The 22,536-nt window shown below is 47.0% G+C and overlaps 1 protein-coding gene across 7 annotated transcripts; it reads left to right on the forward strand.

Moving 5' to 3' along the window:
• The first annotated feature begins 1,638 nt into the window (after window positions 1-1,638).
• Window positions 1,639-19,218, forward strand: LOC104474260 (L-threonine 3-dehydrogenase, mitochondrial). Of its 7 annotated transcripts, none has more exons than XM_086744008.1 (11): window positions 1,640-1,850; window positions 2,640-2,803; window positions 7,543-7,655; window positions 11,064-11,265; window positions 11,622-11,664; window positions 13,083-13,153; window positions 13,914-14,063; window positions 14,154-14,326; window positions 15,141-15,231; window positions 15,692-15,961; window positions 16,211-19,218. In XM_086744008.1, exons 4-11 carry the CDS (start codon window positions 11,082-11,084, stop codon window positions 16,348-16,350), a joined length of 1,122 nt encoding a protein of 373 aa, XP_086600134.1. In that variant the 5' UTR covers window positions 1,640-1,850; window positions 2,640-2,803; window positions 7,543-7,655; window positions 11,064-11,081; the 3' UTR covers window positions 16,351-19,218. The 7 variants fall into 7 exon arrangements, 6 of the variants coding, with proteins under 6 accessions (XP_086600138.1, XP_086600134.1, XP_086600137.1 ...); XR_015258077.1 differs by lacking the exons at window positions 1,640-1,850; window positions 2,640-2,803 and adding an exon at window positions 5,511-5,600 and having other exon boundaries at window positions 16,211-17,268; window positions 17,390-19,218; XM_086744012.1 differs by lacking the exon at window positions 7,543-7,655 and having other exon boundaries at window positions 1,639-1,850.
• Window positions 19,219-22,536: the final 3,318 nt, after the last annotated feature.

The raw sequence follows: 22,536 nt of genomic DNA on the forward strand, positions 1-22,536 counted from the left end.
TAAATGTACATCACTGCTGATGGAGGATTACCTAACCTGCTCTTAAATCTTTCAGCAACAGAAACTCTGCTCCCTCCCCAAGTGATCTTTTCCAGGCCTTCCTTACAGCTGAAAGTTTGTCCTAATAAATAATCTTGCTGCTACTTGAATGTGTCTTTGAAGCTGAGGTGCAAAAGCAATGCCAGTCACTCGCAGAGGGAAGATTACAACTGACTTTGGTGGGTACGAGGTTCTCCCGTGCCTGCCAACGCGATGTGACACCTTGGTGTGCACAAGCACAGCCTGCGTCGGGTCTGCTGAGGATGATGAACATCAGGGTTAAACCAGTTCAGCGCCACGGGGAGAAGATGTTTCTTCTTTTCACACTCTGTGTGGCTGACCTGTCACCAAAGTGGAGTTTAGTCTCCTTCCTTGGTGTCTCTTCATGGCTACCGTGGCACATTTGGACAAAAGGAACTTGTATCTAGGATTGACAATTCACTCATTAGCCCTGGCTGCTATGGTTTGAGGGACACATGACCATATTAAGTCAAGGCAAGCGCCTACTTCCTTACTAACCTCTCTCTTGACAGTGGGCAGTGGCAAAAGCTTGTAGGAAAAAAGTAAAAATACAACCTGGAACGCAGTGATCTTAACAGCACTACATGCCTCTGACCTCTGATGGTCGTATCGTGTCTCGCTATGTTTTCCAGTTCATGCGGGTCCTCTGAGCCAACCTCCCATCATTACTTTCACATCAGTACAGCTTATTGTACCCTCTGCCCCGCTCTGGTGAGACCCCCCTGCTGCGCTGCGTCCAGCTCTGGAGCCCCCAACAGCAGAAGGACGTGGAGCTGCTGGAGAGGGTCCAGAGGAGGCCCCGCAGATGCTGAGAGGGCTGGAGCAGCTCTGCTGTGAGGCCAGGCTGGGAGAGCTGGGGCTGTTCAGCCTGGAGAAGAGGAGGCTCCGGGGAGAGCTGAGAGCGGCTCCCAGTGCCCAAAGGGGGCTGCAGGAAAGGTGGGGAGAGACTCTTCAGCAGGGCCTGCTGGGACAGGACGAGTGGGGATGATTTCAAAATAGAGGCAGATAGATTTAGATTAGACATTAGGGTTGTAGAGCACTGTCCCAGGTTGCCCAGAGAGGTGGCGGGTGCCCCATCCCTGGAAACATTCCAGGCCAGGTTGGCCGGGGCTCTGAGCAACCTGATCTGGTTGGAGATGTCCCTGCTCCTGGCAGGGGGGTTGGACTGGATGGGCTTTGAAGGTCCCTTCCCACCCAAACCATTCTGTGATTCTATATACTGAGGTCACCAGCCCAGAGGCAGGGTGGTTAGATTAGGTTCTACAGTGTTTCTAAGCAAGGCTGTGCTTTCCAAAAGAACAATAACAGGAAATGCCTCCCCCTTCCCCATCAAGGCTAGCGTCTCATAGTCCTGACTGGCCTCGCTAACCGAGGCTTCAGCCCAGCAGAGTGAGTCACCTGGTTGGTCTTTGGTGCAGAAACCAACGTAGGGGGCACTTTGTTCAGTCAAGAAGATCTTCACTGGAACAGGGCGTACAGGAACCATGTTTGTGCTATCTGCACAACCTGACAGTTACGACACCGTGCTTCAAAACAAGGAGATACACCCTATCAGTACACACAGTCACAGCCCCAGCTGACAGCTGCTCAGCAAACTCCCGTGCAGCCTCTAGCATATCACGAGAGAGAGTCTGCTCTGGGGTTTTGTGCAGGAGATGGGCGTAGCTCTTCCAAGAAGGCGACTCATCCTATCAACATACTTGCTCTTCGAAGTAGGAGGCCATGTAGAAAGTAAAGTCAGTGGAGCTGCATGTCCACAACAAGGATGCCACTGAGTGTTACACTCTGGGGTAAGACTAACACTCAGATACTGTTAGACTGTACAGGTGAAGATTAAAATAGTCTTAGAAAGGGAATTAATTTGATACCAGGTGTACTGAGCTGGCATATGATCTCCTTTGCACTTTTGCACCCGTGTTTCTTCTTTCCACATGACGGGTAGCTGGAGCAAAGGGCTCCCTTGGGGGTAAAATGAGAGCCCAGAAGGCCCCACCGTAAGTGTCCGCTGGCCTGGGATTGCACAAAGGAGGTGTGTTACCCCAGACACCGGCATCCATCCTAGTGCCTCTCCAACTCATAGCCCAACAGGAAAGCTGTGCCGTGAAGCCCTTGGTGAACCCTCCTGGCAAGGCTGCTGCGTCTCCAGTGAAAAATGACACAGCAGCCGGCTCATATAGTCATCTGGGACTTCTACTTTATCCAAAGCTCTTCTTCACTTAGTCTCTCCATAGCTTCTCTGCACTCATTTTACACTGAGGGTGGTGGAACACTGTCCCAGGTTGCCCAGAGAGGTGGTGGATGCCCCATCCCTGGAAACATTCCAGGCCAGGTTGGCCGGGGCTCTAAGCAACCTGATCGGGTTGGAGATGTCCCTGCTCCTTGCAGGGGGGTTGGACTGGGTGGCCTTTGAAGGTCCCTTCCAGCCCTAACCATTCTTTGATTCACCTGCCTGTGAGTCTCCTTCTCTTCTCTTTCTCAGCCCATCACGTGTTATTTGTTGTTATTTGTTCTTCTCCCCAGCCCACCTCTGCCTGGTTTACTTAGAGCAAACTTCCTGAACCGTCTGTTCTTGTTTGCAGCCAATCCCATCTGTCAGGGCTGATACGCAGACACGCTCCGAATCGATGCGGTAACGCCATAAAACTGCATGGAGGCAGCGAGGACGACGTTGCACGTTTCTTGGGAACGTGGCAGAACATCCTTCTGGAGAGGGGCCTTACCTGGCCAGAACTGCAGAAGCCAGGTAACACGACGCAGTTCCATGCAGTCCAGTCACTCTGGATTTCCCAGACAACTGGTAAAGCTGTACACAGCAGGAAGTTTTTAGTGAGCAACCAGGAGGGATTAGAGAGCCTGGAGCAGTTTGTGCAAAGTATTTGGACTTAAATCTGCATCACACTGCTTATAAATTTCACCCCTTGGCAGGCAGGTTGGGGATTGTTATGTAAGCGCTCAGCTACAAATAATTAGAGGGCACAAAATTATATGTGAGGCAGGGGTATTACCCAGTGTGGATACGACAAGCTTACCGGAGTTTGAAAAGCATATGGGTGAGTTTTTGGAGAAGAATACGAGTGACTGGAAATATACGGAATGTGAAGATACCACATCTGGTTCAGAAAGTCCTCCAGCTGGAGGTGGCGGAGGTCTGCCAGGGTGTTGTGGGGAAAGAGCTGCTCTTGGAGACAAGAAAAATGGACAGGGATGATCTTTGCTCGATTTGCCGCCGCCGCTTTTACGTACTTAGCTCAGTTTACTGGGCGATGAGCAACACCTGCCTAAGCACAGCCAGGAGCGGATGGGGAACACACGGAGCTTTGCAATTGTTGTTCGTACAATGGAGTCATTTTCCTGTGGTGTTGAGCTTATCAGTTTCTGTTTTAGAAATGATTAGCGCTTGAGTCGTGTTTACCCGCCCTCTCCGCAGTACTTTTCGTGTTTGAAGGTGCTCCTGAAGGCAAACCAGCCTCCTCCTTCAGCCCGAATTTCACATTTAAACATATCTTTTTGAAACATTACCTATTTTTTTTTCTGAAGCCTGTTGTAGTTCACAGTGTTTTGCAGGTTATAGCCCTTCCATCTTGCCTAATTTCTGGTTTTAAACTGCTCACAGTGGGGAAGAGGGGAGATAAAACACCTTCCAACTTTTGCTTTTTCGACTTTCTCGATGTAGAAATGCAAATATCTAATGCTTTATTTATTTCTGAAGTCTTGCCATCAGTGTTCTGCCATTAATTACCACAGTAGAGGACCTTCTCCTTCTATCTTCTTCATGGTGGAGCTCCTGATTTTTACTTTTTCTGGAATACTCAAAAGACTTTCTGGCTTTTTAACTCTGATAAATGAACCTGTTCTTGAACCACGGTACAAATTCCTTCTTGGATGCAGAAGAATTTTCCATCTGTATGTTGATCACCCAACAGTCTTAATCCCCAGTACGCAAATCCTGCACAACTCAGCATTTTGGCCATGTTTGCTGCGGTTTGATCAACAGTTGTTTAACTGAAAGGTTTTCTTTGGCAAAACATGCTGGTTGTCGGTTGCTGATCTTCTCACCCAGAGGGGTCATCAACAGAAGCACTCACCCTGCTGAAGGAGGATGGTGAAGATGATCAGAGGGCTGGAGCACCTCTCTTACCTGACAGCGGTCTTCCAGTACCTCAAGGGGGCCTACAAGAAAGATGGGGAGAGGCTGTCTAATAGGGCCTGTTCTGACAGGACAAGGAGTAATGGTTTTAAAATAGTGGGGATAGATTTAGATTGGAAATTAGGAAAAAATTTTTTACAATGCGAGTTATAGAGCACCGGAACAGGTTGCCCAGAGAGGCGGTGGATGCCCCATCCCTGGAAACGTTCAAGGCCAGGCTGGATGAGGCTCTGAGCAACCTGACCTAGTCAGGGATGTCCCTGCTCCTTGCAGGGGGGTTGGACTAGATGACCTTTGAAGGTCCCTTCCAACCCTAACCATTCTATGATTCTATGATTCTATGACGGAGACAACCTCCAAAGTATGGATCTCTCTGGAATAGTGGTCATTTGGCATGCTGAAAACACTTGATTTCAGAATCATAAAATCACAGAATGGTTTGGGTGGGAAGGGACCTTCAAAGCCCATCCAGTCCAACCCCCCTGCAAGAAGCAGGGACATCTCCAACCAGATCAGGTTGCTCAGAGCCCCGGCCAACCTGGCCTGGAATGTTTCCAGGGATGGGGCATCCACCACCTCTCTGGGCAACCTGGGACAGTGCTCCACCACCCTCAGTGTAAAAAATTTCTTCCTTATATCTACTCTGAATCTACTTTCTTTTAGTTTAAAACCATTACCCTCTTCCTGTCACAGCAGGCCCTGCTGAAGAGTCTCTCCCCACCTTTCCTGCAGCCCCCTTTGGGCACTGGGAGCCACTCTCAGCTCTCCCCGGAGCCTCCTCTTCTCCAGGCTGAACAGCCCCAGCTCTCTCAGCCTGGCCTCACAGCAGAGCTGCTCCAGCCCTCTCAGCATCTGCGTGGCCTCCTCTGGACCCTCTCCAACAGCTCCGTTCTTATCTTGCAGCCCCATTCAGAGGATGCGTTTGCTGTCAGAGATATTATTTTCGGCAGCGGTTGAAAAGGGGTGACCCTGGGGCGGGGTGGGAGGTTGTCCCCGCAGCTCCCGAATTTCTCTTTACAACCCCGGCCGTGTTGTCACAGCTCGGCTGGTGACCCCTGACCTCGCGTTTCGGGGGACCCGCGCGTGTCTGTGCATCCCCAGCGTCCCCTCCGCGCCACCAGTGCCCGGCAGCCTCCACCCACCCACCCCCTTCACGGGAAGCCATGCGCCTCACGGGGATGACGCCTGCGTGGCGTCACTCTGACGTCACATCACTCTGACGTCACTCCTCGCCACTCCCCCAATCTCCTCCCAGTGGGCGGTGACGTCTGGTTTCAGCCCCGCCTCCCCCCCCCCCACCCACCCCCCCGCCCCGGGCCTCTTGGGGCACCCGGAGCCGGTAGCGGGGAGCGGCGAGGAGGCGGCAGCGGCGGGAGCTCGGCGGGGCCCGAAGGTGAGCGCGGGGCCGGGCCGCGGGGTTCCGTGGGGCCGCGCCGTGGGTCTGCGGGGCCGCTCCACGGGCCGTGACCGAATGAATGAGGTGGGGGAGGGAGAGGAGGAGCCGCTTCCCGCCCCGCGCCGCCTCATCTCCGGCGGGGGGGACGCCGGGGCCTGCCCGCGGAGGGAACCGGCTGCCCCTCCCGGGACAGCGGCCTGAGCTGCCGAGCCGGGTCTGGGGCCGGTGCTTTGGTTTCCAAGCCTTTTCTTGGCCATTTTGCTTCTCGCCGGAATCCTGTGTGGGGTTACGGCTTTTTTTTTTTTTTTTCACCCACAGAACTCAACACCGGCCTCTTCCCTTCCTCTGTGGATGCCTGATGTAGCGCAGCTCTTTCCTTACCCGCTCCGAGAGCCTCACGCTCTTCGGTAGCTGGTATCATCTAACTTTTTTTTTTTTTTTTAATTTAAAATTGCTCGCTGAGGTCAGATTTCAGGTCCCTTGCTGTTTCAGGCTGACGTCGCTTCTTGGCGAGCTCTGCGCGGGGTAATGGCCTTGGCGCCCGCCGTCGTGCGTCACCCACCGTAAAAAACGAGCCCGTGCGTCAAGGTTATTTTAACAGAGGTTAGCCAACAGCCGGCTGCCCGCCGGAGAGATCGGCACCGCCCGGCCACCCCTCTGCCCTGCCCTGGGACGCAGGGAGGGACGCGGGGTCCCCCTCACCCCGCTTTGGGGCTCTCCAAACCGGAGGAAATGCCAACGCAGGGAGGCGTGCCGGCTTTGTTCTGTCTGACTTGGGTGAAGTGTTGGTTGAGCGGGGAGCATCCCCTAGTTGTCGCAGCTTGAGCGCTCCCAAACGCGGTGATCCGATGGATTTTCCGGTTGGCAGCGCCTGGGCGCCAGGGAATAAGGCTTTCCCATGGGATAGGCAAGGTGGTACGTGCTTCGTCTTCTGGATTCCCGAGGCGGGCAGTACCTTTCCACTCCAGCTCTTCTTGATACAGTTGGAAAAAGTAAGAGGAGCTTTCCAGTGCATAAGCCCTTCCTTGGGTCCGTAGCAGCAGCTGTGTGGTTTTGGAGACGAGCGTGAGTTGAGAACGATAACTTGGAGTCTAGTGCATCGGTGTGGACCATGTGCGCGAGGATCCTGGCCGTTTTGAAAGCAGCAGTGGCTGGGAATCTGCGAGATCCTCTATCCTAGGGCGTGTCTTCACTTTCTTTGCAAGAAGTGGACTTTCTTTGCAAGTTTTGGACTTTGTTGGTTAGCTCTGTGGAGGAGCATCCTGTGGCGTCTCAGCAGGAATGCTGTGGGAGCTTTGGGGTTTGGTCCTGGCCCCTCTGCCCTCCCTCTTGTTCTTTGACGCTTACTGTTGGATTTTTCCAGTCCGGACCCATGAGTTTCTTATCTTTCTTATCAGCATGATGTTCTATTAATAGCTAGTACATAAGAAAAAGAACTAGTACGTAAGGAACTACTAGCTTCTATAAACATGTTTTTGTCTTTTTTATGAGCAAGAGGTGCTTGCTGCTTATATAACACTTTGGAAATTTTGCAAAGAAAGGAACAGCCGCAGGCAGTTAACTTGCTAAATGTCATTTTACGAACCTCTTTCTTTTTTTTCCCCTCTTTCCCCTCTCCCCATGCTTTAATCTTCTTACAAAACCCAGAAATTTCCTGCTATCCGAGGCAGATTATTGATTTACATTTGAACATGTGTTTGCCTTATACTAATCCTTTGCACTGCCACCAATTAATTCTAAAACCTGTCCTTCAGAGATGACCCTAGGTGGTGCGGTTCTGTTCGTTAAAGTTGCTGGCTACGTAGCTTCAGCGTCCTCTGCCTATCGCAAAGCTCCAGATATTTCAAAATGAAGCAAATAGGAACGAAGCGATATCCCTGGCTGCTGCTGCTCTCACACAGACGCTTTTTTTTTCCTCCCCCCTTTTTTTTTTTTTAAGGTGTGGTACAACTCCTACTTTCTGTCAGGCTTTCATTGGCTTTCACAAGAGGCCGTGTCCTATAAATTGCTGTCTCCGCTCTTGCTTCTGCCCTGTTGCCAGCTGAGGGACAGGTGAGTACAGAAGAGGGGAAAATTCCAGGGTGTGTTGCTTAATCCTTGAAATTAGCCTCGGTTGTTAATTTAAATTAGCGGGGTGGGAGAATTGATTTCCACATTTCAGGGTAAAGTTTCCTCATTTTACTTACCCTAGAAAACAAAAGAGTTAGTTTCAAGTATCAATTTGAGTCAATGAGTAAAATCAATGACTGCAAGAACTAGTCAGAAGGTGACAGGGGGAACTGGAATATATATTTGGGGTTTTTTTTGGTTTTTCTTTTTTCCTCCAGTTCCAACGGTACAGGAGTATTCCTCTTTAGATAGTCGGAAAAAGAAACTTGTGAAAAACTAAAGTTTTTTTACATCAGACAAATGAATATTTTGCGTTCAGAGCTGCTAATAACTCCTTGAAGTTATTTAAAATGGGAAACTCTGATCTAGCAGAACGAGCTTTTCTGTCCAGGTTGCTTTTGGAAGTGAATGGGGCTGTCGTGTCGGGGCTGCCGTGGCTGGTTTGGGGAAGTGTTTTTAAGGGGTGCTGTTAATTTCTTTATATGTCTGTACACTTGCTGGCAACTTCTAGAATTTAATAGCTAGTTACATTATGCCCCCACACCCCCCCCCCCCGCTTCATATTTGAAACAGAAATAAATAGAAATAAAATCACAGGTGGGATTTTTTTGCTTGCAGCTGTGCTTCTTGGTGAGCCAGGGTTTTTTTCAGTGCCTGCTATAAAATGTGGTTACTGTTCTTTTTGAGTCAGCCTAGACTTGCAAGTAAATTCCCAGCTTGAGCCTGTGTGGTTTCTCTCCAGGTGTGTTTGGAGAAACCAGTCCGGTAGGTGGGAAACCAATTTGATCCCAGCGTGGCATTTTTAGTAGCAACAAACTTTAGTTTGTACTTTCTTTATAGAGCTCAAAATGTAAAGTGCCTTTTCAGGTACTTTAAGGGGAAACTTTCTGCCAGAGAGATCAGTGAGTCTCTCTTAGTGCTGTAAGAGTTTATCATTATCTCATTTTTGAAACAAGAAGTGATTATCATGGCTCTTAAAGGGTTAACACAGCCCTTTAACACTCTTCCATCGATTTCCCAGGGAGAAACACGTCTTATGAGATTGAATTGTCTGGATATGCCTGCCTGCTGCCTTCTTCCCCTGCACGCCTAACTATTTTTGCACCTGTGGGCTGATTTAAAGTAGGCTTGACAGGGGCCGAGTCTCAAAAATAGCAAGAACGTGGCTGTTTCGTGGACGTGGGCTTGCAGGGGAGGGAAATCTCATTAGTGCCTTGGCTGAGCATCAGAGAGTGGTTGAGGTTGGAGGGGACCTCTGGAGGTCATCTGGTCCAACCTCCTGCTCAAGCAAGGCCACCCAGAGCTGGTTGCCTGGCACTGTGTCCTGATGGCTGTTGAAGATCTCCAAGGACGGAGATTCCGTGAGGTCTGTGGGCAACCTGTGCCAGTGCTTGGGCACCCTCATCGTAAAAAAAGTGTTTCCTGATGTTCAGAGGGAACCTCCTGTGTTTCAGTGTGCGCCCATGGCCTCTGGTCCTGGCACTGGGCACCACTGAAAAGAGCCAGGCTCTGTCCTCTTTGCACCCTCCCTGCAGATATTTATAGACGTTGCTAAAATCACCGCAGCGCCTTCTCTTCTCCAGGCTGAACAGTTCCACCTCCCTCAGCCTGTCCTCCTTCATCATCTTGGTGGCCCATCAGCAGTACAAGCTGAATTGTACTAATCAATGCTAGAGAATCAAGAGAGGAGAAAGGTGCCATAACCTGTGACGTAGCAATTAATTAGTTACCTCTGAGACTGAGTCGTTAGGAAACGGAGCTTCTTCGCTTTCAGTCCTCAAGGAATAGCTTGTTCGCTGTGGTTTTGTACATGGAGTTGGACTTATAACAAGGAATTGCAAGAGACTTGTGCAAAGCCTGGAGAAGACAGAGCGATTGCTTCTGTAGCGCCGCGACGGGAGAGATAACAGCTTGGAGAGGTCCCGCCTGTGATCAGGGAGAGTGATCCCTCTGATGGGTTCGTGGGTGTGGGGTGCAGCAGAGGCTTGGCTGATTCATCGGGCTGCTCATCGACGATGCTTCTCAAGCAGTGAGCAAGTGAGCAAACAAGTCTAAAGATGCATCTCGGAATAAGTCTCTTTGATCAGTTTAAATATGCAAATATGCTTTTTAATAACAGACTTTTTTTGGGGAGATAATCTGCCTACCAGATGCTTAATAAGATAAGCAAGTCTTCTGCATTTAAGTAGCAGGACTCCTTAAAGTGTCAGAAAATTCTCAGCCCTGTGTGTAAGTGAAAGGAACACCCACCTTAATTACTTGTTTGCTTTTCTGTGCGTACTAGATTCCATCGTGCTGGAATTTATCTGCGGTTATTAGCTGCCATAATTTCTTTCTGTGGCTTTCCTTCTCCCCAGCTCTCCTTTTTACAAAATGTATCCCCCCAAGAGCACGTAGGAGGAAGGAATTGACAGGGTGATCTCAAGCAAGCTAGTTTGAAATATGCTGTCACCTGGGAATTTACTTATTCTAGCACTTTTAAACTCTTTCCTAAAGTTGTTTGAAAGGGGATAAGGAAGAATTTAAGTGATTCTGCCTTAAGAATCGTATTTGAAAGAAGTAAACTGGAACCTCAGGACAGACCAGTTGTGGATGCATGTGGGATTTATCTGGGGTACGTTCTCTGTTTTCTTCCCCAAAATGAAAGATTTGGAGAGAAGGAAAACCAAACTTGTGTGTAGCTCAGGGTAACTTAGGGATATTTTAAAAATGTGTTATTAGGAGTCAATCATGGGTTTTTTGGTTTGGTTTGTTTTTTTTTTTTTGTGAAATAATTAGGCCATTTTCATGAGTCCTGGGTAAATGCAGCTTCTCCTTTGTTCACTGCCCGGGTGCCGTCTGTCATGCCTATTAAATCTGAGCAAAGCAGTGCTCTTTAAAGAGATTTACTGCTGCCTCTGGCTTAGCTGATTCTTGCTGATGCAATACTGAGAAGGTTTGCTTATTCATGGCAGTCTACAAAACTTTCACTCAAAAAGTACCCACAGTGAAGCTGTGTAATCAGAGCAGCTGGACTTGTGGAATTCTGTATTTGATGTCTTTTGTGCTTGAAATAATCTAGTGACTGTTTGAAAAAGGCTTAAACTTGAGCTGTATTCTTGCTGCTCGTTATACTGGACTCTGTGCTGGGGCTGTGGGTATTTTTTTGAGCTCACTCTGGTGAATACATTACCTCTGTTCATGTTCCTTCACAGACTGCTTCTGGTAGACGTGGCTCTCGGTTGGCACCTCAGCTAGGACTTGGGTTGCATCAAACTTCTCTTAAAGCCCTTCAGAGTTTTCTCAGGGAGCGTTTAAAATGTTTCGTACGGCTGAGTCACTTGTGACTAACAGTTTCTCTTGTTCTCACAGCCCGTTTGAAGGAGGAAGATGCCAATTGTCAGAAGCGTGAGCAGAGCTGTCAGCCAGCTGCTGAAGAGCTCTGGTTGCGGGTGCGGGATCTCCGTCGTGCCCGTTCGATGCATTGGGGTCTCACCTCGCCAAGTGGCCTCCGATGCTGGCTTTCACTCGGTTTCTTTTTCCGAGTCTGATCATCCTCGGGTGCTAATTACAGGTCAGCATTCCTGTCAGAACTGTATTCCTGCTCCAGCTTCTCGGTCGAGTCCCCTGCTCCCCTCTTCCCTTCCTAGCGAGCAGAATGCTGGAGGCAAAAATACTCAAAATATTCTGGAGCTGTGATGATCATTCCCTTAGGGTGATAAGAACAGAGTCCCGTGTGAACTTTCCCACTGTTTTTATTCCAGAAATCTCCTAAAACCAGTTCATGGGGTTTTCCTTGAGAGCAATATAAAAGCTTTTAGACTCACTGAGAAAAATAGTGCTAATTTCTGATGTGATACTTATAATAATAGAAATCTATGTTTTCATATCACTTTTTCTCTGATTTTTGCCTCGTGTGTTGCCTTTTAGGTGGTCTTGGCCAGCTTGGAGTGGGACTTGCTAAGCTTCTGAGGTATGTCATGACTCTCTAACTTACTATTAGTGAGGTATTCAAGCTTTAGCCATCACTTCTAGAAGCAATAATTTTCTGGAAAGCTGTTTTTAAATGACTGCAGATTTTTTTTTTTTTTGCCTCTTGATTTTGTAAATAACTTTAACTTTTCACTGTCTTCTCTTTTTTTTTTTCACTCCTGTGCTTGGTTTAGGTTCACTGACGTACTTTCTGTGTGTACATTGGTCACAATTCCCAAAATAACGTAATTTTGTCTAAGAGACTAGCCGCTGGGTTCGGTTTGCTTCCAGTTAAATGGCAGTATTCAGAATCTGGCTCCTCAGAGGGTGGCCAGTTTTCCTTTTCTCTTTATTGGTCTAGCCAAATGAGGCTGGACTTGAGTGCTCAATGAAGACAGAGGCTGTGATTTTATGCAGGTACCACAGGAGAGAAAAAAAAGTGCAAGCTTGAAAAAATACACAGTCCTCTGCTCACTACCCAGCTGTTGGGCCTTGCAGCTGCTGGCTTTTATCTCTCTGAGGATTTCGGTTGAGAAACACCAGCAATAAGGTGCCCTGTTTAGTAAAGTACAAAGAGGAATAAGGACGAGGGTACAAGATCTTGAAGTTTTTATGGTTTGGTGAAAGACGAATTGATCCAGCAAAAAGAGTAGATCAAAAATACACTTCTGGCTCTTTCTGTTCCCCCTCTCACATACACAGTTACCTTCTTTTTTTTCCACGCTATCCTTTCAAGAAATGTCAAATGCTTTGAGAGCTCTCCCTGGTCCGTATCGCTGTCCGTATCCACGCTTACTCAGCTCTGGAGTATCATTTGCACATAGACAGTGTGCAGAGGATTTGGACTATGACCAAAAGTGAGCAAGCTCACGGCATTCAACGCTCTCTTGCAGTTTGAATGGTTTTTACCATTTCTGTGATATTTTTTAAAATCATGCAAATAATGGAAGGTGGGGATGTACTCCAGTGCCGTCAGACTTGTTCTCTGCGACAGCCTTGTGCTGGTTAGAAAAGCACAAGGCAGAGATTGCTCCCTTTTATTTACTTTGCTGATATAAAAGTAGCTGCAGTCACAGCAAGCCCAGTGTGGTCCGCAGGGGAGTAGATGATCTCTGGGTAAAATTTTCAGCAAGAAGAGGGTAAGAAGATCTTTCCTCTCAGCATACTTTCATTTTCTAAAAGATTTCTCTATCCTCGTGCAGTCTTTCACTGCTACTAGAAGTAGTTTACTATTTTTCTAAGATGTTATATTGACATTTAAAGGACCAGTGGTTGGTTTTTTTAGTGGAATAGCTGATTTCATAGCAGAAATTATTGTTCTTCTGATACTCCTTCTGCAAAACAAACTAGCAGCATAGCAACTTATGAATGATCTTGAAGACTGTGGACTCACTGTACTGTGTGGGTGTTTTTACACAGGAAACACTTTGGAAAGAACAACGTGATCTTGTCTGACATTAGAAAGCCTGCGGATAATATTTTTTATAGTGGTAAGTGATTGGGGGAGCATCTAGAAAAAAAAAATCTTGACTTTACCTCTGGTGTTGATAGACTGATTACCAAAGTCTAGATGATATGTGGTTTAAACTGAACACATTGCTGTTCAAAACTTCTAGATAATGCTTTCCAGCTTTGAAATCTTGCCAAGGCATTGATTTCTTCTGTCAGTTATTCACTTTTTCCAAATATTTTTCTTTGCATTTTTCACTGTCTGTTTGCCACCTTGTTGGGCAGAATAAATACTTGAGCCAAGTTGAGCTTGCTTGTTGTGCTCCTGCTGTGAAAAGAGATGCGTTTATTCTTTTGGAGGAAACAAGTTGGAAATCAAATTTGTGCTTTCTTTTTCCATGCTTAGGCACTTTTTTATGATGAAACGGATGTAGAGTAGGATTTTTGGATTCTTTTATTTTCATTAGAAACTTGCATAGGTTTTCCTTCATCATTACTATTTAATGATATATTTTGATACTTGAATGGTGCATACTAGATGTTCCGTGGTTTTGTGCCGTTGACTGGATAGAACAGGAGTTCTTTCATCAGTCTGTTGTTGAGGTAAAGGTAGCAGGTTCCCTTCATTTATCCTCCTTCTTTACTCTTTTGTTGACCACGGCTGTTAGATGTGCATTCTGCTGTGCAATCAAATCCTCAGTATAGGAACAGTCAAAAAGCAGCAGTTTGATTTCATGTAGAACTTTTATTTACATCTGTTCTTTCTGGCATTCAATTTTCTCCTGGTTCCATTTCTTCTAGGTCCTTTTATCTACGCGGATATCTTGGACTACAAGAATTTACGTGAGATAGTGGTGAATAATCGCATAACTTGGCTCTTCCACTATAGCGCTTTGCTCAGCGCCGTTGGGGAAGCAAACGTCCCTTTGGCCAGAGCTGTAAATATTACCGGTATGTGACAAAGGGTTTCAAGTTCCTGACTCCTACAGAGGCTTGAGAAAGCGCAGTGTGTGTTCTGATAAATCTCATTGTTTGTTCCAGGTTTACATAATGTTCTAGATATCGCAGCTGAGCATAATTTGAGACTCTTTGTTCCAAGCACTATTGGAGCTTTTGGACCCACCTCTCCTCGAGATCCAACTCCTGACCTTTGCATTCAGAGACCAAGGACGATCTATGGAGTCTCCAAAGTTCACGCTGAGCTCATGGGAGAAGTGAGAATTTTAAAAATTGTATTTATTTCGTGAAAGTTCTGGGAGATCTTCATTGCTTTTGGAAGATTCCTTACTGCAGTGGTGTTTTTCCCCATTCTTTCCTTCCTTCAGACTATAGTACGCAATAGTAGTGTGAGGCAGCTCTTAAGGTCTCTTGAGTTTTGTTGGGAAAAGTACAAAAAATTGGAAGCTGGCAAACATGTAACTTTCAATACCATTTATTTTTCTGATTCTTTTGATTTTGGCCTCTCTGCCTCGTCTGCCGATATGAATGGCGTTGCATAAATGACAGCGTACAAAGCCTTGCAAAAGAATGCTAGACAATGATGACTTTTGCGCCCCCCCATCCCAAAAAAAAAGACCCAGAAGTCAAAGCCGTGGGAATCTGTACGTGCACAGCTTCTCTTTTGGCTTTGTAGTTTTTTAGAAACAAAACGTTGCTAAAGCTGATATTTTTACATGCAGTTTCCTTACACTTGAAATTTCTGAGGAACCGTGGCAGATCTGAAGGCTGTATTAACCTGAAACGTCTCACAAACTTAGGAATTCTCAGTTCCTGAACACTAGATCTAGATCTAGACCTTACATTAGAAGCCAATTCATATCTGGTGATGTGGAAGTAAACTAGAAAAGGGGCAAGCAGGGAGATCCTGGCTAGGAATGGAGGCTGTTCAGTAGTTCCTTTTCTTTCATCCCTGTCAGGGAAAGGTTAAAGAACTGAGGTTCATCCTGTGACAGATTTTTTCTGTGGAATCAATGAGTCGAACGATCTAGTCTTGATGTGTAAAGCTCTGTTTCTCTCCTCCCTCCGTAGTACTACCATTACCGGTACGGCCTAGACTTCCGCTGCCTGAGGTATCCAGGAATTATATCCGCTGACTCTCAGCCTGGAGGGGGAACAACTGGTAAGCGACTCGTGCATAGTTCTCAGTATTGCAGACAGCAACAGCAAAAACATAAGCCGATACAGTAATTTCTAATGTGTTTGTGGAAGTTTAATCTGCGTAGAACATCAATGTAGAGAAGCTATTTCAACAGTTACAGCAATACTTTTATCCACTCCAGCCTAGAGCATTCCTAGCCTTTACATTTAAACAGTATCTGAGAGATTGTTGGATTAATTACGCTCATTGCGACAATTTCTTTTAAAGAAAAGTCTTGCTGCAATGTGCAAATGCTGGAATAGCATCAGGGTAGTTTGGGATGACTTCTTAACACCCCTGCTGTACCATCTAAGTCCTAGGCAGTTCTACTGCTGGATTTTAGACAGGAGATTTTGAGGGTGGTCTGAGGATTGTTGACTGTCATGAAGTTAAAAATGGACTGAAGCTGAAGAGTACATGCATCCGTTGTTCTTCTCTACAGATTATGCTGTCCAGATTTTCCATGATGCCATAAAGACCGGCAAATTTCAGTGCAACCTGAAGCCGGACACTCGTCTCCCTATGATGTATATTGACGATTGTCTGAAAGCCACTCTAGAGGTCATGGAGGCCCCTGCGGAGGCGCTGAGCATGAGGACGTACAACATCAGTGCCATGAGCTTCACTCCTGAAGAGCTGGCGCAGGAGGTGCAGAAGCACGTTCCTGAACTCGAGGTGACCTACAAAGTGGATGAAGTCAGGCAGGCCATAGGTTAGTGTCACTTCTCTGGCAGTGGGTAAGAAAAAACATTAGAATGCTATATGTTAAGGGCAAAACAGAGTTTTGTTGTGGTTTTTTTTTTCTTTTTAAGCACTTGCAAATTGCGCCTATGCAGTTAAAGCCTTACAGTTTGAAATTCAGTACTAGTTCAAATGGATGATGATGATGATATATCTGAAAATTTAAAGAAATTTTTCTTAAGCCTCATATTCCGTGTTTCTTCTTTTCTTTTCACTGCAGCTGACAGCTGGCCAATGAACTTTGATGACAGGAACGCTCGGAGGGATTGGGGTTGGAAACATGATTACGATCTGCCTGAGTTGGTGACTACGATGTTTAGCTTCCTTGGGTCTGACTCCAGGATTGCTCAAGCTTATTGAAACACTTCGTAAGATGTTTCCAGATTTCCACAGAGGACCAGGAAGAAATGGCTAAATTAGTTTATAATTTTCTGAGTCTTAGAGCATGTCAGTTATTAATTTTTTGTAAGTAGCAATAGAGTTGGGCAGAAACATGCTGTAGCTGGGATGCACTATTAGATAAACAACATCATTTGGTGCTGTCTGTAAGCACTGCACCAATGACAAACAGAGTTCTTGAACTTTTACACTTAAGCAGCTAGGAAGAAAAAAAAAAAAAAAGCACTTACTCCTGGCTCATGACTCTCCAATCATTCCTGCTGCCTGCCTTTTCTTTGGCAAACAGCACGGGGCAATGTTGTCAAACCTGGTGTTTCGGGCATATCCCGCAAAGCTAACGATGGGTTTTTTGTTTTCCTGGTGGAGGATGTTAGGTTGTAGTAAGATATGATCCTTTCTGCTCTTTGCTTGCAAGAGAGAGATCAGAAGAGATACTTCACATTTCCAAATTGCAGGGGTCGTTGCAATTCTAGTTTGAAATCAAACTTTGGTTGATAGTTCCTATTTATATATATATATATATATATAGTGCTGTATAAACACACACTTTTCTATACTTAGGGCATACAAAGCAGCATTATTCTTATAATGCTTATAAATGTGAAGGGGAATAGGACTTGAATTCTCATTATGCTTTAAAAAAAACCCCAGGTTTTACAAGCTAAGCTTTGTCCTGTTCCTTGAAAGTGCCACTGCCTTCAGTTGAGCCTCAGAGGCAGATCGGAAATCCAAAGAGCCGTTAGGTGTATGTGAATCTGGGGCATATTTCAAGAAGACAACGCCCAGGTATGGGTTTATTGTTAGTTAGCACTACTTGTGGTTGTCCCCGGCGTTTTCCGTGCCAGCATGACGACGTCCTGCCTGGAGCCAGTTTGAAAGGTGGGCTGCTGATGGTAGAGTCAGGTCAACCTTTGAAATCCGTTCACGTTCACTACATTTTCCGCGTGCACTGTGTATTTGTAGATGCTATTTATGTGTAACTGTCACTTTTATTCTTTAGAGAGGAATCCAGAAGCTGAAACTATCTTCTAGCTACAGTTAAGGGCTGTTCTGCTCGTTGAGTTTCATGCACAGGAGATTCTGGGATTCACAAGGGAGTCTTAGTAGATGCACGCAAGGAAGATACGTTTATTGAAAAGTTACTTAGGAGACTTTGAGAAATGACAAACTGGAGAGACAGGAAAGCCAGTTTAGGTAAAATATCAGTTTCCGTGGATGTGAATCTGAGCCATCGGCTACTATAGCAACAGCGTGTCTTGAGAAACAGCATCTGGGAACTTTGATTTTATTTTTTTTCAAAGAAAAATTATCTTTCATTTTCAAAATGACTGAAAATTCCCTATATGAAGCTCTCCACCTTTTTTTTTTTTTTTTGTCTTGTATGCTCCAATAGCGTGTGTAGGTAAAGATGTTCAAGGTTTTTTTTTTTTTGTTTTATTTTGCCTGCAACTTGTTGCTGTGTTTTCTGTGACAATGCCTTGGTAGTTGGGAGTCTGTTGCGCTCTCTGTAACCCTGCAGGGTTTCCTCGGTAAGTGGATAACTGACGTGACCAGATTTCTCTCTCTTTGTGAAGGAGTCTACGTGCTGCAGGGAATATGGTTTCTCATGCAAGTAACCTTCAAATGAAGATTCTGTGGTGAAACCCAGTAATTTAAACATTTGTTAAACGTGTATCTTGTAGTTTTGTATGTATCTTATTGTTTCATCTGTTGACAAAGTATGCGTTTCCCAGTTATTTAAGCCCAAAAACCTCTAAGGTTTTCAGCCTGTTACTGAAACATTTTTTTTAATGTTGTTTAAGTTTCTGAAAAAAAAACCCAAGTTTTTAAACTTTGTCCGCTGTTGTAACTGTCACATTGTTCAAGTGTAATATTTGGCCCAATGGGCCAGCAAAGTTGGCCCTCCGTTCATACCCTCCAAGGAAAGACTGGCTCAGTTTTTGTCCTCTGCCCATCAAAACAGGATTGTCTCCTAGTAAACTGTTACTCTGAGCCGTCACATGAAGGGCTTGAATATGAGCTGAAGTGTCTTGTCCATTCCAGTCTCTCAAAATTCAGACCCTGGGGATTCCTCATCGCCTCTTTTCGACGGGTTGTGTAAGAGCTGCTGATGGGTCTCACTCCATTTCTTTACTTCACATGAAGTCAGGGGGTCTGCTCCCCTCACCCTTTTTCAGAGCTCCACTTAGCACTAACAAGAGTGAAGAGCAAGAATGTTCTTTCTTCTGAAACACGCTGTCCACGGCTGTGAAATTGCACAAAAGCTGTGGGCAGGGTGTTGTAGCGAAGGTGAAATTCAAATCCATGGCATTTTGAATAAAGTTTTGGGTTTTTTTTTCTGCCAAAAGTTACTGACTTCATTTAGGAGCAGCTGTTTAGGAAACATCTATTTTGCAAAATCTGAAATAACCCATAATGCGACAGAGAGCTGCTGGGAGGTAACAAGGTGGTGATAGTCAGGGAGTGTGATCAGAGATGTCTACGTGGTCTGAGTCCCGTTTGAAATTCTGGTTTTCAGCCTGTAAGCGATGATGCATGTAATTTTTTCTTTCTCCCTCTTCCCCGTTAACTTCTGTTGTAACTATATTACAGTGTTTTCTGTATTAAACCGACTTGATGCGGTACAAAATGCGGTACGAAACTTTTGCTACCAGTTTGAAGTTTGACTTCTGGGCAGAGACTTCTCTCATGACATTTGAGCATTGCACCTGTTAAATTACCAAGTCAGGATTAAAAAAAAAAAAGAAAAAAAAAAGTTGTTAAGAATATTTTTTCAAATATTGTAAGTTGTGGATGATGCCTCCTTTAATAAAATCCTATGCAGATGTATCCTTGTTTTGTCATCCTTGTTTAGAGCAGGCAGGAGCAGTGATGAAGGATGCTGAAGGATGCTGGTCGGTGCCGAAGCCTGTCCTTCAGACAGAGAAGCGAGACATGATTTGAGGCACAGAGAAAGACAGACAGGCTCAGCTGTCCAAAAAGTGCTGGGTTTCGAATATTCCTCTGTCGCTTCCAGATTTTTCTGTGCCGATCTTGACTCCAGCTGTTGCACAACCAGCGATGTTGGTTATCGGGAGAAGTTTGTGCAGGCGTGAGTGAGAACGAGTGTCGGGCCTAATAACGTCCCGGGGAGCCGCCCTGCCTCGTGAATCGATGAATAAACACTTCCATCAGGTTAAACAAGGCCCTTCCCTCCTCCCACGCCTCGGCTTTCTAACGATGGGAACTTCTTCTGGAGGAAGCATTCCACCTGACCACGATTTGATGACTAACAGAGCCATTATGTTTCTTGCAGAACAGGTGAGAGTGTTACAGCACCGAGCTCTTTGCAGCTCCTTGGCTGTGCTAATTACCGTGACTCCTGTTTACACACGCTCAGTCTGGCTTCTGTAAGCGCTGCCCGTGGCGGTGCTTCATCCAAAGCTGGGGAAAGGATCACCATTACCTTTCAGGTCCTTCAGGCCCTGCAAAAACAACTATGCCACTTTTCCCATTTTCCCTCCACCCTGCTCTTCAGAGATTTAAGAATATTTAACCCTGTGATCACATTCATGCAGAAAAAACCAAAAGCCTCCTAACCTTTTTACTTCTAATTCTCGGAGTTACTTCTCCTCCTTGCTGGTTTACCTTGGAGTGAGGGTTTGGCTTCCTTGTCCTCACTTCACTGTTCCCGTTTCAGAGGGAACGCACAGCGCCGAAGCAACGCTGGCATCATGGTTATCGATAGGTGTGCGCTACAACGCTTGGAAGGAAGGAGCTCTCCTCCTTCTCAGGGTGTGAGCGCTGATGGAGCGCGCTGGTTCAGCGTCCTGCCAGTTCTGAAGCCGGTACTGAACTACGTGCCCCTGTGGCAACGCGCTGTTAATAGCCAGGCTGCTGAACTGGAAACGGAAACCGCGGAAAGGGTCTTTCTGTCGCGCTGGAGGTCACTGCCCAAGCCTGGGAGAGAAATACAAATCCTGCCTGGGTCTGGGTCCTGTTGCAATGATGAATTCCTCAGATGTTCAGCTTAATTCCTTTGTTTCAGCACATACAGACGCAGCTGCTTTCTGCACTCGGCTGCTTAAGACATCAGAGAGGTGCAGAAGAGGAGGAACTTTCCTCCTCAGTGAAATAGGATGAGGCTGCGGGTGATTAACCTCTGCGCTTTTGGAAAACTCCTTTTGCTCCTCGGAACAGCGTCAGGCTCTAACGTACCACGTGTTGAGGGCTCTGCATGCCTCCGGGGACGAGAAGCCAAGCCAGGGAGGTGGAGAGGGGAGAGGACCAGGGTTAGCCAGAGGGCAGGAACGTGACCCGGGAGGCTGCGATGCCCACCTTGCAGCTTCCCCTCACGATGCCCTGAGTTTTGGGCAGGGTGAGGGGCTTTCCTGGCCCCCTCGGCGCAGGCTGTTTCTATTTTAAACGGACGTTTGCTGGCGTTGTCAAACCTTTGCCCTTCTCCTGGAGGCTGGAGCCAGACTGAACGGCCAGAGCGCTCTTCGGGCTATTTTCGGCTTCATACCATAATTGTATGTGATGCTAAATTTGCCGCGGGTCTCAGCACCTGTGGCATGCTGGGGCTGATGGGGGGTGTGGGGGGGGGTGGGCTCGCACCGATCGAGTGAGTAGCAGCGTCACTGTGACGCTGCCCACCTCTTCAAGCCAATGCCAGCTCCCGAAATAAACCCAGGTGGATGAAGATGACAGTGACTCCATACAGCTGCTGAGAGAGCGGGCGCACGTGGCTGGCTTTTGCCAGCGGAGACAGGATTCAAGAGACATTTGTGCTTCGGCAGCACCGTTGTGCAACTCAAATCCGGAGTGGGCACTGCTCAGCCAGGAAAGACATTTGCTTCTTGCACCTGATACCGCAATTCGGAACAATTTTGGATGTTTTCGCTCAAGCTGGTTGTGATTATAGAATCATAGAATCATAGGGGTTTGGGTTGGAAGGGACCGTTAAAGCCCACCCAGTCCAACCCCCCTGCAAGGAGCGGGGACATCTCCAACCAGATCAGGTTGCTCAGAGCCCCGGCCAACCTGGCCTGGATGTCCACAGCTGAGGGGCCGAATCCCTGTCAGTTTGGGAGTGAGGAAAATAGCCTTGGGGCAGGAAGGGGATTTGGTATGGGGGAGCAACAGCACTGTTTTACCCCGATTACAGCTGATGCCTGTTCTCATTACACTACCCGCCACCCCCCACCCTGGGAACAGGTCAGGGATTAGCCCAGAGCAAGAACCATACCCTGCAGGCAATTTGGATGCAGTGACTCTGTTTCGGAGGGCAAAGACTGTGCCAGGCAGCGAGAGCCCGGGGTCTGCTCGGGTTAGTCATACAGTCTGTCATGTCTCAGTGTCCGGTATGGGGAACCAAGAACCAGGAGAAAGGGGTTTTGGCACAGCAGTGTGGATTTGGGATGTGTCCCTCCTTGGGGCCCCACACCAAAAGGCTTGGCCATCTCCAGCCTTCTCTTTCCACCAAGGTCCTGGGGCTTGGCCGTCCAACCACACTTGGGAAAAGGCATGAGGAGGCTCTGAAATATCTTCCCCTAACCGAAACGTATGTCTTCTGTCCCTCTTAAGCTCAACAGATATGTCCCCCACCTTGTTGATGATTCCTCAGCATGTCCCTGCCTTTCTTCCCCTGTGGGCCTCCGCAGCCCCCTCCTTGTCCAGGGGAAAAGGCTGGGACCGTGCTCTTGCTGGGATAAACTCATTCCCAGGAATTTCCCTCCTGCAGTGAAGTCACAGCCTGTTGCTGGAAGGGTGGGGTGACCTTTAGACCAATCCTCAATGGAGGAGGTTCTTGGCAGGGAACGTCGGAGTGTAGCTCCAAGGACACCAGCAAGCCGATCATTTTTTGGCGAGAAAGGAGCATTGCTGCAAGGATGATCTCTCCTCACCTGCCTGGTGCAATAGGTCCTTAATCTCACCAGCCTTTCCGTGATGCCAGAGTAAAGACCCGTCATCAGCAGAGCTGTTGCGAAAGCAACGTGTCAGAGGAGAGAAAGCAAAGTGCAGAGGTCGTCCACCCACCATCCGCTTCCCCTTCAACCAATGCTGCCTCTTCTTTGCATCTGAAGCCCAAGATTAATGAGATTTGGTGCATTTCTTTAAACCTCTACCTCCTGAAGTCTTGTGATTCTGAGAGACCCTCATATGAGG

Source organism: Chlamydotis macqueenii, chromosome 3 (genome assembly GCF_036417535.1).
Source record: "Chlamydotis macqueenii isolate bChlMac1 chromosome 3, bChlMac1.mat, whole genome shotgun sequence".
Classification (NCBI taxonomy): Eukaryota; Metazoa; Chordata; class Aves; order Otidiformes; family Otididae; genus Chlamydotis; species Chlamydotis macqueenii.